Source organism: Elephas maximus, chromosome 10 (genome assembly GCF_024166365.1).
Source record: "Elephas maximus indicus isolate mEleMax1 chromosome 10, mEleMax1 primary haplotype, whole genome shotgun sequence".
Classification (NCBI taxonomy): Eukaryota; Metazoa; Chordata; class Mammalia; order Proboscidea; family Elephantidae; genus Elephas; species Elephas maximus.
The window spans coordinates 107158135-107174562 of record NC_064828.1 but is presented as its reverse complement, the minus strand read 5'-3'; the positions used below and the strand labels follow the sequence as shown (position 1 = coordinate 107174562).

Here is a 16428-nt window from a genome sequence, read left to right as displayed (position 1 = left end):
CTCACTCTGTACATTCTTTCATTTGCTGAAATCCACACGTGCCTTCACCTACCACAACATACGGATGAGTCCAGACTTAAAGCTCACTCTGACCTTACCCTTAAGAGCCAGATCCATATAGCCAATGGTGTACAGAATCTCCACTTGGATACCTAAAAGGCACCATAGCCCACTCCCACCAACAAATTACTCCTCCTATTTTATTCCTTGCATGGGAACCCTGGTGGCATAGTGGTTAAGTGCTACAGCTGCTAACCAAAGGGTCAGCAGTTTGAATCCACCAGGTGCTCCTTGGAAACTCTATGGGGCAGTTTTACTCTGTCCTATAGGGTCACTATGAGTCAGAATCAACTCGACAACACTGGGTTTGGTTTTTTGGTTTATTCCTTGCATGTCTTCATTAGTATAGTGGTGAGTATCCCCTCCAGTCACACGGGAGACTGGGGTTCAATTCCCCACCAGGGAGGCAGGTACATATTTTGGAGCCCTGGTGGTGCAGTAGTTAAGAGATCGGCTGCTAACGGAAAGGTCGGCAGTTCAAATCCACCAGGTGCTCCTTGGAAACACTATGGGGCAGTTCTACTCTGTCCTGTAGGGTCGCAATGACTAGGAATTGACTCAACGGCAACAGATTTGGGTTTTTTGGTTTATAACTGTAGCAGAGCCCTGGTGGTACAGTGGTTAAGGACTCAGCTGCTAACCAAAATGTCGGTGGTTTGAAACCATCAGCCACTCCATGGAAGAAAGATGTGGCAGTCTTTTTCCATACAGATTTACAGCCTTGGAAACCCTATGGGGGCAGTTCTCCTCTGTCCTAGAGGGTTGCTATGAGTCAGGATTGACTTCACGGCAATGGGCTTGGGTTTTTTTCGCTTGTTTGTTTTATTACTGTGGCAATCTTCATTATTAGCTCCCAAGCCAGAAAACATGAATTTGTCCTAAACATTTCCCTAACTAAACACCAGCTAGACACCAAGTGCTGTTGATCCTCTCCCCTAGATATCTTTCAGGCCTACCCTTTCTCTTCATCACCACCTGCATTGCTTTAGTTCAGGCTCCCATCTTTGCCTTTCTGGGTTACTCTTATTAGCCTTCTGATTACGTTCCTGGCTCCAGCGTCCAAATCTTCTGATCTAGAGCCCCCACTGGAAGAATGAATTTCTCAAAATCATGGAATTGTGTCTCTTCCCTGATTAAAATTCTTCAGTAATTCTCCGTTGTATCCAAGACAAAAACCAAACTTCCTAGTTTGGCAAGACAGAGTCCTTAATAAAGATGAATGTAAAACTGAGCCTATCTTTCCAGACTCAGCTTTCACTACTTTTCATCCTTCTTCCTACTCTAGCAATAGTGAACTACTTGCCGCTTCACGAATGTATCATTCCCTTCTTTCCTCTATATTGTTTAAGCACATTGTATTCTGAAAAGTCCTCTCCCCTACTGTCTTCATTTCATTAACTCCCACTCTTTCTTCATGCATAAACTCGGGTGTCCCCTCTTCCAGGAAGACCTTCCGGATCCCTATCTCACCCCTAAGCTAGTCTTATAATTGCCCCGTCCCTGTAACTCCTCCAGCTACCTTGTTCATACCTCTATCATAATGCTCATCACACTCTCTCGCATTTATTGAAATGTCTTCCTGATTAGACATGAAGTTTCTTGACTTTAATTTCTATTTTCTCATTATCTATTATTGTAACTGTTTTATAGTAAGAGCCCAATGGCTATGTTTAAAAGACCATACTACAGGGATGTTATAGTGAGATGGGTAAGAATGATGAGTCAAATAGGCTGAAGGTACTTAAAAACCTGAAGAAACACTTTACTGCATGTATGTAAAGTGAAAAAAAAGAAGTCACTTACAACTTTAAACAAACGAGGAGAAGAGGAAGAAAAAGAGAAGATGGCAACCACCAGCTCGAATAATTTAGATTCATCTACTTATGACGACATGAGGGTATTTTGGTGATGTGTGTGTCTTAGACAGAAAATAGACTAAATGGGGAACAGTGAATGTATGGAGTAGCTAATGTATAACATATATTAGCTGTTCCCTGTTTAGACCATTTTCTTGGAAAGCAGGAAATAAAAGCAACCAGAAAAAGGAATGAAGATTTTATCGATTGCTGAGGAATTCAATTGGTTTTACAAACTGAGGTTACCCAGGAATTCTCAGTGTCCATATACAATCTATTTACTTAATATTTAATATTTATATTTTATAGTATTTTCTGTTATTTATACTTGGTAATAGAACTTTGTAATAAAAGTTCTCTCAAGAATACCAGTAATGCTTCTATTCATGAAAATCACATGAATGGAGGAACGACAACCCTAATTCAAGCAACTTAATAGAATTCTGTATAATTTAGTTCCATCTCACATCCCTTTCCAGAAGCCTGAGTTGGTGGAAGTAGCAGGAAAACTTTCTTTAACACAGTCTCACGTATAACCCAGCGTGGAGCATAAGATTATACTGGAAGAAAACTTCATTACAGAAGTTAGTGCAGTCTTTATTACCATTATACATGGGTCATCTCATTTCTTCAACTGCTTACCACCAGCCGGCTTTCTTCTTTGGGAGCTAGTCTCTCCAGGAGCTCACAAGCAAGCTGATAGCAGAGAATACTAGACTGACATAAGTTACACTCGAGTGCTTTTTCGTCCTTCTGGCAGCTGTGGGAGCCCCCCCAGGGGGCTTGGAAGACATTGTTTATAACGGAAATAATGTCTTTTGACAAGCTGTGCTCTAAACCCATTGTGATCCCATCGTCTTGTAACTCCATCTGAAAGACATCCAAAAGAAGGCCAAAAAGAAAAAAAACAAAAAAGAAATTTGGTCCTTTTATCCAATATTTCACTGACACACTACTTGGGGATAATTTTCACTAACTGATGGCAATGTTAAATTATTTAAAGGCAATACAGGATTCTAGATCATGACTATACACTGCTTTCTATGAATTCATCTAAAAAGCATATGAACATAAGATAAAATATTGAGAATTATTTTTTAAATCATGTAGGAGATTTAAAAGTTATCTTTAAACTCATTGCTTTGTGAGATCTTACACATCTTAAAAATGCCGCTCCTCACCTACTGCTCAGATCTTGGTTCCTAAATACCAGTATGTGCTAAAAGGAAGCAAGGATCCTTGGAGAAATGGCTGATTCCAAGGCTGGAGCTAGGAAAATATAAAATGACGCTGGAACATTTTGTCATGCCAAAAACTAAGAAAGTACTCAAAGAATGATGAGGACATGTCAAAATAACACAGGAACCAACCTGAAGAGGCTCCCACTGGGCAAATATGGGACAATATGAGTGTCAAAATAAATAATCATAGTAACAGATTATAACTCATTGAATAAAATGAGAATCCATGAGTGCATGCTGATGTAAGTAGGTAAATAAATACATACATAGATGAGAAAAACCCAGTGCCGTCGAGTCGATTCCGACTCATAGCGACCCTATAGGACAGAGTAGAACTGCCCCATAGAGTTTCCAAGGAGTGCCTGGCAGATTCGAACTGCCGACCCTTTGGTTAGCAGCCGTAGCACTTAACCACTACGCCACATAGATGAGATAAAGGGAAAATCTCCATCTTCAGGAGAAAGCCATCCAATAAATTCAGAAGAAATGATGGAATTAGAAAATTATCATTTGGCAACCATGATAATAACAATTGATTTAGGCATGAATTATCCACAAATGCTAAAACTAGTGGCTGAATGTGATAAGAAACAGCAAGTTTCATAGTCTTAAAAATCTCCTCACAACTCACTAATTCAAAGAGGAAAACAGTGACTTTATAGTGGAGAAACCTGGCAGAAATCTCCTTAAGTAGGTGATCAAAGTTAACCAAGCAGCAGAAGCAAATTGACAACATGTGTCTCCTGGTGTGATGCACTGAAACGAGCTTAGCATCACTTCTGGGGTATTCCCGCCAACAACATACGAGCCAAATCAAGTCATAAGGAAACGTCAGTTTAAAAACTGAGGTGCACTCTACAAAATAACTGGACTTCACTCTTCGAAAATGTCAAGGACATGAGAGACAAAAAAAAAAAAATGAGTGATGAATGGCTCCAGATTAAAGAAGACTAAAGAGAGGATGAACCATTGCAAAAGTGATCCTGGATTGTCTCTTGGATCAAAACAAGTTTTTGTTTTTTTTGTTTTTTGCTATAAAGGTAAAGTTATTATTATTAAAAAAAAAATTTTTTTTTAAAGATCAGTTAAAATAAATAATTTCTATAATTTAAATAATATACAATAGTTTATAACAATGTTAATTTCAGGATTTTGATAGCTACATGGTTATGCGACAGAATATCCTTATGTTTCAGAAAGTACACACTAAAATGTTTAGTGATAAAGGGGCATGTCTGCAATTTACTCGCAAATGGTTCATAAAAAATTATACATAAATACACAGGTAGAGAAAGAGAAGTAAATGTGGTAATATGTAACATCTAAAGACTCTGGAGAGGGGCGTTTGGGAATTTTTCATACTATTCTTGCAATTTTTTCTGTAAGCTTGAAATTCTTTCAAACTAAACATTAGGAATATTCTCCTGACCAAAGCATTTTTAACTTCTCCGTAAAAGTTGCCTTCAAAAATCAATTTATAACATACAATAAAATTGGCCTCATCACAATAGAGCTGTATCTGGCTCTTCCCAACAACAGAATTATCCCATTTATTCACCCAAGGTATTCAACCAAATCGCTTCTAATGACAGAAGGGTTTTCTAAATTCAAGTCCATTGTCATATGTCAACATCATTGCAGATACTCATACAAGTATTTTTCAGACTCTTTAGGAAATTCTCAAAGGAGTTTGCAAGATGTTTTAAGTAATGCTGCATCATTTCAGTAAATGTACAGATGCCCAACATACAGAAAGAATCACTATACAGTGTTTTCCCTTGTCCTTCACCTCAGAACTAAATGAAGCTCATGTTTCAGCTACCTGCTTCAGGAGAAGATCAAACATGAGGATGAAACAATTCAGGTTCATTTCATCATCTTCACAATCAAAGTCAATAGTCCTTCCTCCTGGGTGTCCAAAATTCTTAAAAGGGCTACGAAATGGACTACGTATAGGACTTCGAAATGGGCTCTGGAAAGGACTATGAAATGGACTCAGCATATTGTGCTGAACTCGTCGACCAGGATCAGAGGCAACACTCACCTAGAAGAAAGAACATGGACACATATAAACGAACTTGCAAAAAGCTCAAATGACTGCATAAAATATTTGAAGACTCTGTGGAAAGTATTTCCAGCTGTCACAATGATTTCCTTCCTTATGCAATGGCGTTAGTATGTCCAAATACAATGGAGCCTCTCAAAATATAAAAATAAGTAATACTACCAACCAAATTTTCTGACTAATTGTCATGGGTATGAAATATCAGCACTCTAAAGAATTAAGTCAGCTGTATTTGCCATTACATTTTTCATCCCATCAAACATTTCAAATTAAACTGTCCGAATCTACTAAAAACCATACCCCAAAAATGAGAACTTACAAAAGTAAAATACTGCAAGATAATTTTTAGAACCATAGCACAGAATCTCAGATTGACATGGCTGGTTAAATAAGAATAACCTCTGGGGATTCTAATTATTAAACTATCCTGGGAAAACTTAATCTATATCAAGCCTACTGTACCGTTTATCTTCCATTTGCCCACCCAAGCCCCATCCAAGACCCTAACTGCCCTCCTCTGCCCTGCTCTGTGCTCCAAGATGCTGTCTCTCCTGGCTCCCATGCTGACTGGCTTCCAGCTGGATTCGGTAGATGGGAGGCACCAGCAAAAGATCCGAAATGGGAGGAGGGAGGGGTAGGAATATTTCTCCCCACACCTGCCTGCTTTGGCGCTACGTCACTGGCAGCATCTCCATCACTCCAACTCCCCTAGCCAGCTCTTCTCCTATAGCTTCAGCTCCCACTGAGCTCCAGAAATTCTTTCCCTTGTCCCTCCGGTCCTAAAGGCAAGGACAGATTACCCAATAAGGTATGCACGGGCTTACTTGTGCTTACTTCACTAATCTGTAGTGCACAGTTTCACCACACTTTTTTTTTTTTATTGTGCTTTAAGTTTACGAATCAAGTCAGTCTCTCACACAATTCACCACATTTTTGATGTGGTGAATTAGAAGTGAAATTGTGTACTACAGATTACTAAGTAAACACAATGAAGCCTGTGCCTACCTTAAAAAAAAAATCCATCTCTGCCTAGCGGTGTAATATAATATATACCTATTAATATACATACATATGTATATATAAAGAGCCCCGGCTAAGCGCTCAGCTACTAATCGAGAGTTTGGCAGTTTGAACCCACTCAATGGCTGCACTGGAGAAAGAGGTGACAGCCTGCTAGGTAAAGATTCCCACTGCCATCAAGTCAATTCCAACTCATAGTGACCCTGTGGGACAGAACAGAACTGCCCCATAGGGTTTCCAAGGCTGTAAATCTTTGCAGAAGCAGACTGCCACATCTTTCTCCCGCTGTGGGTTCAAACTGCCAACCTTTCAGTTCCACCAACCTTTAGAGTAGCAACTGAGCACTTACCCACTGCACCATCAGGGCTCCTCCCATAAAGATTACAGCCTAGAAAACCCTATAAGGCAGCTCTACTCTGTCATGGAGTCACTGTAAGTCAAAAACCAACTCAACAGCACCTAACAACAACAATTATATACACACACACACGTATACTGTTACAGGACTCTGGGTGCCTCACTAATCTTTACCTGCTCCCTGAACCTCTCCCATAACTCTATAAGCAGCATCTCTAGTAAAAGCTCTTCATTTGGACCATCTGAGATCAATTCTGCAGCAGGACCCTGACTGACATATGTGTATATCACTCCGAAATCATATTTTCTCTCTTCAAGACCTGGCTACTAACCAGGAAGGTCCCTGAGTAGTAATTCTAAGGTAACGAGGAAGAGCATCCCCCTAAGAATCGGAATACCTGGGTATGGATAGTGTTACCACAGCAAGTCACTTCACTTTTTGGAGCCTCAGGTCAAGTAGTTAGTTATAAAATGAGGATAATGATTTCCTCCCTGACTGCCTCACACAATTCCATGAGAATCAAACGATATCGTTCATTGTGAAAACACTGCACAGCATAAAGTACCACACAAAGGAATGTAATATTAAAGGTTATGGAAGAAAGAAATAAAATAATAAATGTTTGGCAGCTGGATCCTAACAGGAGGATGAGAAAAAAAAGTAATGATTTAAAAAAAAAAACAAAACACTGAATACAAACTATGATCCCATGATCATGCTACATTTTCCAGCCACTAGACATAAAGCGGAATGACTAGAAGTCTGTGGTATACGCCAGAGAAATGTTTATGGAGAGAGGCTTGTCAAGAAGAGAGCCGAGAACAGTTCTGGGCAACCAGCAGAGAAGAGTCCAGATCTCCAAATCTCTCCATCATAGTCTGAGGATGCCAGTACCTCTGCTGAAACCCTATAACGCTGCTGGTCTTTCACAGAAAAAGTCACCGAAATTTTACAGCACCTTTCATATACTTCAGACGAGATTATACTGGCTTTTCTCATCCATAAGCGTACAAAGCAGTCAAAAAAAGTTAGCTCAGTGGTTCATAGTCACAGCGTTACTCACAGTTACCACCAGTTGATCATGTCTTCCCAAAACTCAATTAAAAAAAAAAAAAATCCACTCCCTGTATCCCCAAAATGAAGCATTGGTCTGCCTAGTGGCTGGTGAATAATTCTTATTCACCAGGAAACAACAAAATGTAATAATACCAAAAAAGCTTCTCCTGTTCCTTCATCCATGGTGAGAGACAGCTAGCAGGGGCGATTCAAAGGAGAGAAATTCAAAGGAAAATGAAAGCTCAACATAGATTGTACCAAACATATCTTAAAAAAAAAACATATCTTAGATAAATGTTTTCTATCACTGCATGTGATTTAAAGATTAATAGAATGAGATGGAATGAGAAAGAATGTTCAAAGAAGTTTACTATGAGGCCAGGTTCAGACCCAGTATAACTGACAAGGGTTTTCAAAATCTTAACAAACAAGACAAAAACAGTTGCGGCAATAATTACCCTTCGAGCTGCAAGGTTCCCTGCCAATTCATTGACTCTTGATTTTCTTTGATTTGCCAGTTCTTTGACAGAATTAACTCCATCAGAAAACATACTTATTAGTAGCTGAAGTGGAACCATGATGTCTAACTCCGACAACACCTGGGGAAAAAAAGGCATAAATCCACCCCAAAATACATAAAATTTCAAGCTCAACAAAACTACATTTAACATTTTTTCCAAAGCAAACTATTGAACACAAGGACATTTTGCCTTATACGTTCTGAATATCAGCCCCATCATGCTTAATTTTTCCTACTAAGAAAATCAAAGTTGTCAGTGAAAGTTATCATTCCCCACCTCCCACATCCAATTAGGTCGCCATGTTCTATTAAAAGTATCTCTTGACCTTCTCTCCTCTCCACACCTACTGTTACTGCCTTAGGTCATCATCATCTTTCTCCTGGACTATTGATAACCTGCAAACAATCACCCTATCCCCATCCATCCCCTCTCTGATCTACCCTCTTCATTGATGAGAACACCTCATATGATCCTGCCTTCTGGAGCAATCTCAGGTATCCTTCTGAGCACAGACCAAGTCACCTTATCTGTAAGGAATTTTTTTGGAAACAGATGCCTCCTTCTTTCAGACAGAATTAATCTATCCTTCTTCTCTGCTTTCTTCAACTTTGTACATATGTTTATTAGAGCAATTATCATTTTTTATTATATTTAATTATCTACTCCTATCCCTCCAACCGAGCTTCTTGAACAAAGAAAGTACGAGGAAAGGACCATTTTTTATTCCTTTTACCCCATGCCTATCACAGTGCCAGGCACACAGGAACTCTATAAATGTGTCTACAATGAATAAATGAATCAACTCTCTCCACTATATTTTCCACTCTATTCCCCATACGGAACAAACTGGAGTAGTGGTTTAAAACTTTCAACTGCGGCACCCTGTCTTCAAGCCAAAGTGTGTGAAGTTCCATCTGTACAGCCTGTTAACTGTAACTGCTCTGGGTCTCGTGGGAGCAGAGGTCTACAGCACTGCTACTCACCCTCCAATGGCACAGCTTAAAAACCACTTCATTTTTAACCCCTTCCGATACTCAGTAACTGAGCCACCATCTAGCCATCTGTAGAAGTATTGGCTTTTCCTAAAATAAGAAATTATCTCACCGATATTTATTGTGAGGGATAGAAAGTTAAAATTCTGGGCCCCAAAGGCAACTTTTTTTTTTACTGGCCCCTTTACTCTTTGCGAGTTGTGAAAAATATTGGTTCCCTAGTTTAGAACCCAGAAAGGCATCTCCACAACTCGAAGAGCTTATGGTATTACATCCTTTCATGAGCTCCCAGAAATGTATTTGCCCTCACAGGTCATCAAAACATTCAGTCTATCCTCATTTTCTGAAATTGTCCAAGCTTTGTCACGTATTCAACTCAACAAACTTTTATTGGACATCCATTAAATGCATGGTATGTGCCAGGTGCTGGGAGGAGAGGGTGAAGGGAGCTGTAAATTCAAAGATGAACAAGACATGGCTCTGCACTCAAGGTTTGTAATTAGGGAGAGAAAGACAAAAACTAACTGTAATATAAGACAGAAATAGAGCACAATTCACAAGAGAACATGTATGGATGTTGCAAGAAGGAATAATGAATTCTGATGGAAAGATGGGGGCGTAAAGTAGCTAAAAGCTTCAGAGAGGAAATAATTTTTGAGTTGCACTTTAAAAGGATAACTTGGACTTTACAAATGGAGACAGAAGAGAAAGTCATTCCAGGCTGAGGGAACAGCATGAACTATTCCCTTAATCAGTAGCTCCCAGACATTTATCAGATAACAATTTACCACAATCCCACAAGACAGCTATTTAGCATCCACTGATGGAAACATACATAAGGAAAAAAGCTACTACGAATTCAGTAATGCTATTGCATAAACTTGTGTTTTGTTAACGACAACTATAGCTACATCTATTCTAAGTATAGTCATCTATCTATGCATATATTAGTCTGCAAAGAGTTCTTGGCAAACACATGTATTTACTGATTCTCTGCAATAAGTCCCTGCCCCCTACCCTGGGATCTAAAGCTAAGATCTACATATAGTCCCCAGATTACTAAGGAGTTCCGTTCCTAAACCTGTCTTTAAGTCAATTTGTATGTAAGTCAGAACAGTTAGGTACAGTTCATGTCTAAAGTCAGTCAAATGTTTGTCTTAGTATATAGTACACAGTGTACCTTTCTCTGCATCAAAAACATTAACACTTCCAGTTACACTAAAACATCTTTAACATAACAATACAGTAATAATAATAATAATGTTTTGGTGGACGTCACAAAGTAGCGCCCATTTGTTACTACGGACCATTGCATGTACCTCAAATTTTTAATATAATAGGCTTTACGGGGGTTGGTTTGTAACTATGGGTTGTACATAAGTTGAATGTTTGTAACCCAAGGACTGCCTGCATTGCCCAAAATGATGAAAAGAATCATTTACTTACATGAAGCCATAGTAAAGCTTGCTCCTGCACAGAGGAGGGGTATCCTGTGAACCGACAACTAATAAAGCCAAACATCTCTTCCATTGAAAATGGTAGAGGACAGAGCTCAATGTCAAACATTTTGCTGTAAGGCAGACCAACAAAAGTAAATGACCAATGGCATATACAGTCGGCCCTCCGTATCAGCGGGTTCCACATCCACGGATTCAATCAAGCACGGGTTGAAGATATTAAGAAAAAAAAAAGTCACGTTGTTGCTGACGTGTACAGTTAGGCCTATAATGGTTGCATCTGTACTGAACATGTACAGACTTTTTTCTTGCCGTTATTCCTTAAACAATACAGTATAACAATTATTTACATAGCATTTGCATTGTATTAGGTACTATAAGTAATCTAGAGATGATTTAAAGTATATGGGAGGATACGTATAGGTTATACAAAAATACTACGTCATTTTATATACGGGACTTGAGCATCCAAGATTTTTGCTATTCGCGGGGCAGGGGGCGGGGCCAGGGACCAATACCCCTCGGATATGGATAGACGACTTTATAGGGTCTGCTGTTCAGACCAAAACATTTCTGACTGTATTTGGGGAGTCAAACCACTTTAGATTAGTCTGTGTTTTGAACTTTTGTTAGCATACCCATTTTAATGCAACAGAATAGTTTATATCACTGGGGTAGATATCTACAAAATAAATAGTTCATATGGTTGTTAAAAACATTAGTATTACTGCTCATATTCAGTCTAACAGAAGGAATTGCATATCTAAAGAATTAAGAATTTTTCCCCGGCACCTAAAAACATTTTTACTTTATGTTTTTCCCACCATATCCAATCATAATTATACTTTAAAATAATCTAACAATACAGTGTGTCTATATAGTATTCTGAGGAGCCTGGTGGCACAATGGTTAAGTGCTCAGCTGTTAACCAAAAGGTCAGTGGTTCGAACCCACCAGCAGCACCACAGGAGAAACATGTGGCAGTCTGCTTTCTTAAAGATTACAGCTTTGGAAACACTATGAGGCAGTTCTACTCTGTCGTATAGGGTCTGTATTAGTTGGAATCGACTCAGGGTCAATCGGTATTTAGTATGCCACAAGAATCTTTTCTGAACAATTCTAAACCATCTTATCATGATTTGTAATAGCTATTTCATTTGGGGTGCTCCAAATTTCTCCATATGTTTGTTAAAAAGTAAATAAGATTATATAAAATGCTCAGCACAGTGCCTGGCACATAAGACATCATTACAACTACAGTGATTTCATTAAACTACTCACCCACCTTAATACTTCCCTAAATTCTTTCAATTGATGATCTGGTACTTCTGTTCTGATGGCTTCCAGCCACTCTGGCATAATACACTCCCACACAGACTGACTGATCACGTTGTAGGGGATCAGGCAGAGGATTCTGTTGAGACCTTCCTTCAACTGAGTCACCGTGCTACAAGACTTATCCCAGTATCCGCCAACCTGATGGGATTTCCAGAGCCACAGGGAAAAAGAACAAAGTGCACTTGTTATAATTATACTCAAGGACTTCCTAAAGGAAATGAGTACAGAGAAAGATCACAATCTATTACAGTTAAATCCTAAACCAAACATCTTCAGAAGCTACAAACCACAAGGATTGATTAGTTATAAAAAAGAAAGCACAGCCACAGATAAGTCTAAATACTCATAACAGATTAAATTTGAACTATTCTATTGCAGACTTGCCAAATCACACATAAATTAAAACACCAAACACTTATCCCTGACAGGATGAGCATATCATTGAGTATTATTATTGCCAAAGTTTGACAAACCCATTACAGTAAGTGCGATTTTACTTGTGCTTCAGAAGAACACAGATTTCCACTACTATACAATTTGTACGGAAGATTTTTTATTATGGAAAATAAGAGGGTGATTTTTTTTTTTCCTGTGCTGCATATTCCACCCATTTTTTTCCCCTAAGAATGTTTTAAGGCTGGTGAATAAAAAACTATATTTTTTACCACTTATGATAGTATATTAATTTCCTACAGCAGTAAAATATGAGATGACTACAAACACAAGTGACTGTGTTTTTAGAATTTGTTTTGTTTTTTGGTAGTTACAGCCCAGACTCAGAAGAGCAAACACTGGTAATGTTGCAGGGCTTCAAACCGTTTCTTCCCGGTTCAGTCATGGCCCAGGAAGGGAAACCGAAACAGACCCGAATTTTTTAAAATTTGGGTAAACCAGAACGATAACTGGAACAGGAAAAATTATGGGTTGAAGCCCTGCTAGAAACCCAGTCACCCTCTTAGAAAACAAGGGCAGTGTACACATTGCATAGCAACCAAATCTCTTGCCCCTCAGATTCTGAGCAGAGTTGGAAACAGCAGTGCCCCGCTCCAAGATGGCAGCCGACTGCACCGCTTTCAATGTGTGTCGCTCTCCACAGTCCTGCCAATAATCCAATCTCCCGCATCAGGCTCCTGAAAGGGCTCACTACACCTCTTCTGAGTCTCCCATTCCAGGGCTCCGACCAGTAATTTTTCCCGTACTGGTTGTCCTTCCGATTCCCCCAAACTGTAAAAATTCGGGTCTGTTCCGGTTTCACTTCGTCGTTCATGACTGAACCGGTTTGAACTGGTCCAAAGCCTTGTAATGTTGAGATCCTGGAATGTATCATTACTGAGGTTCCTTTGGCCATGTTATCATTTCTTTCTTCTTGTCTTTCAGAATCAGATCACAACAGTCCTTCACTATTCCAAAAGAAATAACAATAGAGAACATATCAACACAGTCAAAAATGCCAGGAAATGGGAAACTTCCATTACGCAAAAATTTAATTTTATATGTGAGTCAGTAGGTGGCACCAAAGAAGAAAGACGTATGCTTTGATAAACGCACACATCACTGAGTCTTGGAAGTTAAATAAAAGCTACTCCTTTAGATAGTCAGTGTACTGTTTTATCATTAAATGTCTTATTTTAGAACAGTTTTAAACTGAAAACTGCCTCATGACCTTTGAAAGTAAACAGAAAATCACAAATAAAAACAAAACTTAGAAAATACCTTGAAAAAAAAAAAAAACTCATGTATTGCTGCCAAAAGCTGATTCTGAGTATCCACCTTGCTAGGACAGACACAAATTATGTTGTGTCCAGGAAATACGGGGTCTTCCAGCAGCACATCTGAAGCCTGTGTTCCACTGAGGCAGGAGCAAAAGGATAAGCACAGAGAAATACGTCCCATCAGCCAGAGGAAAGGAGCACTTTGGCAGGAAGTCCTGCCATTCATCTCCAGGAAATATGTGAAACCACAGAAATTGCCCATAGTTGGATGGTAGACTTTCCACAGGCTGTAGATTAGAAAAGGACTGATCTTTAGCAACCTTATACAAAGGCTTTTTCTTTTTTCCTGTTTCTTAATAAAAATATTCAGTAATTTCAAGAAAGAATATTTTCTTAAACTCTTAAACATACCTCACAAATTATCTTGCCATCCTTCCCCATTTCAAACCAACATCAAAGTAGTACATTGCCTAAGATGTAGTTACTCTATTAAACTCATTTAGCTGTACTGACTAAACTCAGGAGAGCTGTTCCTCTCATGCAGACCAGATAACACGTAATGGCTAAGGTAGTACTTCTCCAAACCAAGTCCATCGGTCCAAGGGGGTTCAAGCTGTAGGCCTCCACTTACCCTGGCAAACTCCATTGGTTTGGGAAGAAGGCACATGACCATGACATCAAAGCGAACATCACATACTGTCTTCAGCCACTTGGTGACAAACTGAGGCTTCAGTTTTTCCACCAAGCTTCCAACTTCATCATCCATCATATATGCCGTGGAGTGAAACCACTGAAACACCATGGCGACCAGCCTGGCCAAGCTTTCCGTAGGCGTGTTTTCACTGGGTGTGCAGAGGCTCACCTGAAAACAGGCAGATTAGATCCTTGCTTCAGCCTCCAACCATCTTTATATAACTGTTACATGTACATTTAAAGGCAAAAAAGTAATCCACTTGAAATAGGCAGTGTTATAAATGATGAAGGATTGCTCATTCTGGAAAATGTGTTCCTCTCTAAAGGAAAGAAAGAATTGCAACAACGATTTCCCTCTAAGAGTTCACCTTCCCATAAGGCTTTTCTTCTCTAAGAAATCTATTATGTACTATGCTCTCAATAAATGCAGCTAAGTCTATAAAATGGTATTTCATCAATACATTCAGTGAAAAATTATCCATTATCCATATACATTTCAGTTCTAAAGTGATCAGATTTAGCTAAGAATTTTCTATCAGTAATAATTCCAGTAACTTCCAGGTCCCCAATTAACCATATTATAAACAGACTTTTTAAAACAACTCATCATTCATTCATTCTGAAATAAACTTTTATGGAGCTCCAGGTAGGCTCCAGGCATAGAAAAAAATAAATAAAATGCCACCTGTGCCTTCAAAGAGTTCACAGTAGTATCGTGTTGCTAGATAAGTTCTAGGTAGTAAGACATAAGAAATCAACAATTAAATTCCAATTTGGTAAAGACTGTTTATGAAACCACATAAAAGCATTAAAAAGATGCATCACTCTAGAGACTTAATCCAAGCCTCCAAAGGACCAAAATAAAAGCCTGTTTCCCTGCAGACCTGGTAAATTCAGCTTGCTTGGGACTTTTTTTTTTTTTGGGACTTTAGGGCTATATGTTTGATCTCTATTGACTCAATCAGTCAATAGTAATCACATTCCTTGCTAAATGGACCAAGATGGTTAGTTTGGCTATCATTTTTGTTTGGTTGCATGCAGATATTGTCATAAAAACGCAAAAAGCTCTACAGAGACTAACTTTCAAGAAAAATTCAGGTATTTAAGCATTGGGATGTGAATTATTTGTAAATTATTTAGAATCCAGTGCTTGACAATAGACCCTAGCAACTTTCTTTGTTTCCTACCAAAAAGTGCCCTTCAACCAGCCCTGGCCCAGTAGGTTCCAACACCTGGCTATTCATTAGAATCAACCAGGAGCTTATAAAAATGCTCAAGATTCTGGTTTTATTTGTCTGGAGTGGAATCTGGGCTTTTTTTTTTTTTTTTAAGCTTCCCAGATAAATGCAATATGCAGCCCAGGGTTGAGAGCCACGGCCCTACAGACAACTTCTAAGGTTAATTTTTCACTATTTACTTCTTTATAAAAAAACTGAAGAAATTCCTCATTGGTGCAATCTTGGAATGACAAACTAGAAAGCGGAGAACAGTTAACTTCTTTTCCTTACTAAGAACCATATTCCAAATTGACTGAGCAGCCGCTGGTCATGTTTATCGTCATCCTTGTTATCAAAATCAGCATTATCCAAGGAATGGTGGGAAGAGGAAAGGCCCAGCTGCCTCCGGCGATTCAGTTCGTATTCTCGCTGCTCAGCATGGAACTCAGCTTCTTTTAACAAGCTGCAAAAGAGGGGTTCTTTCAAGTTATACTAGCTAAAAACACATCACGCATCACAACCTAGGCAAAGCCAATTATTTCTTGAGTACTCAGGCATCACTAATTGCTCTCCCTTAAATTGGTACCAGTTACTCCTGGAAGCATATTTCCATTTCTTTACTTTGTACTACATCTTTATTTCAAAGATGACCAAACTGAGGCAGTAAGACGCCGCTTCCTACAATCAGTTAGCATCAGGCAGAACTGATGCCTTCCGGCTTCTGGTCTGCCCACCATTCTACCAGAAGCCAAGGCTTTCATTTCTGTCTTAAAGCTATGTGGACCAATATGCATGATAAAAGAAAACAGTGGGGAACTTGTATACAAATGGGAAAATAGTCC

The 16428-nt window shown here is 39.0% G+C and overlaps 1 protein-coding gene across 1 annotated transcript in view; it reads right to left on the bottom strand.

The window, feature by feature from the left end:
• UNC79 (unc-79 homolog, NALCN channel complex subunit) overlaps positions 1-16428 on the bottom strand; it is a 220952-nt gene that overhangs the window by 118893 nt on the left and 85631 nt on the right. The window contains exons 12-18 of the mRNA XM_049898829.1: positions 15878-16049; positions 14308-14538; positions 11912-12102; positions 10616-10739; positions 8115-8255; positions 4980-5201; positions 2559-2786 (exon numbers count right to left, since the gene is read on the bottom strand). Of these exons, the coding sequence (XP_049754786.1) occupies positions 2559-2786; positions 4980-5201; positions 8115-8255; positions 10616-10739; positions 11912-12102; positions 14308-14538; positions 15878-16049 (1309 nt within the window). The remainder of the gene's footprint in view (positions 1-2558; positions 2787-4979; positions 5202-8114; positions 8256-10615; positions 10740-11911; positions 12103-14307; positions 14539-15877; positions 16050-16428) is intronic.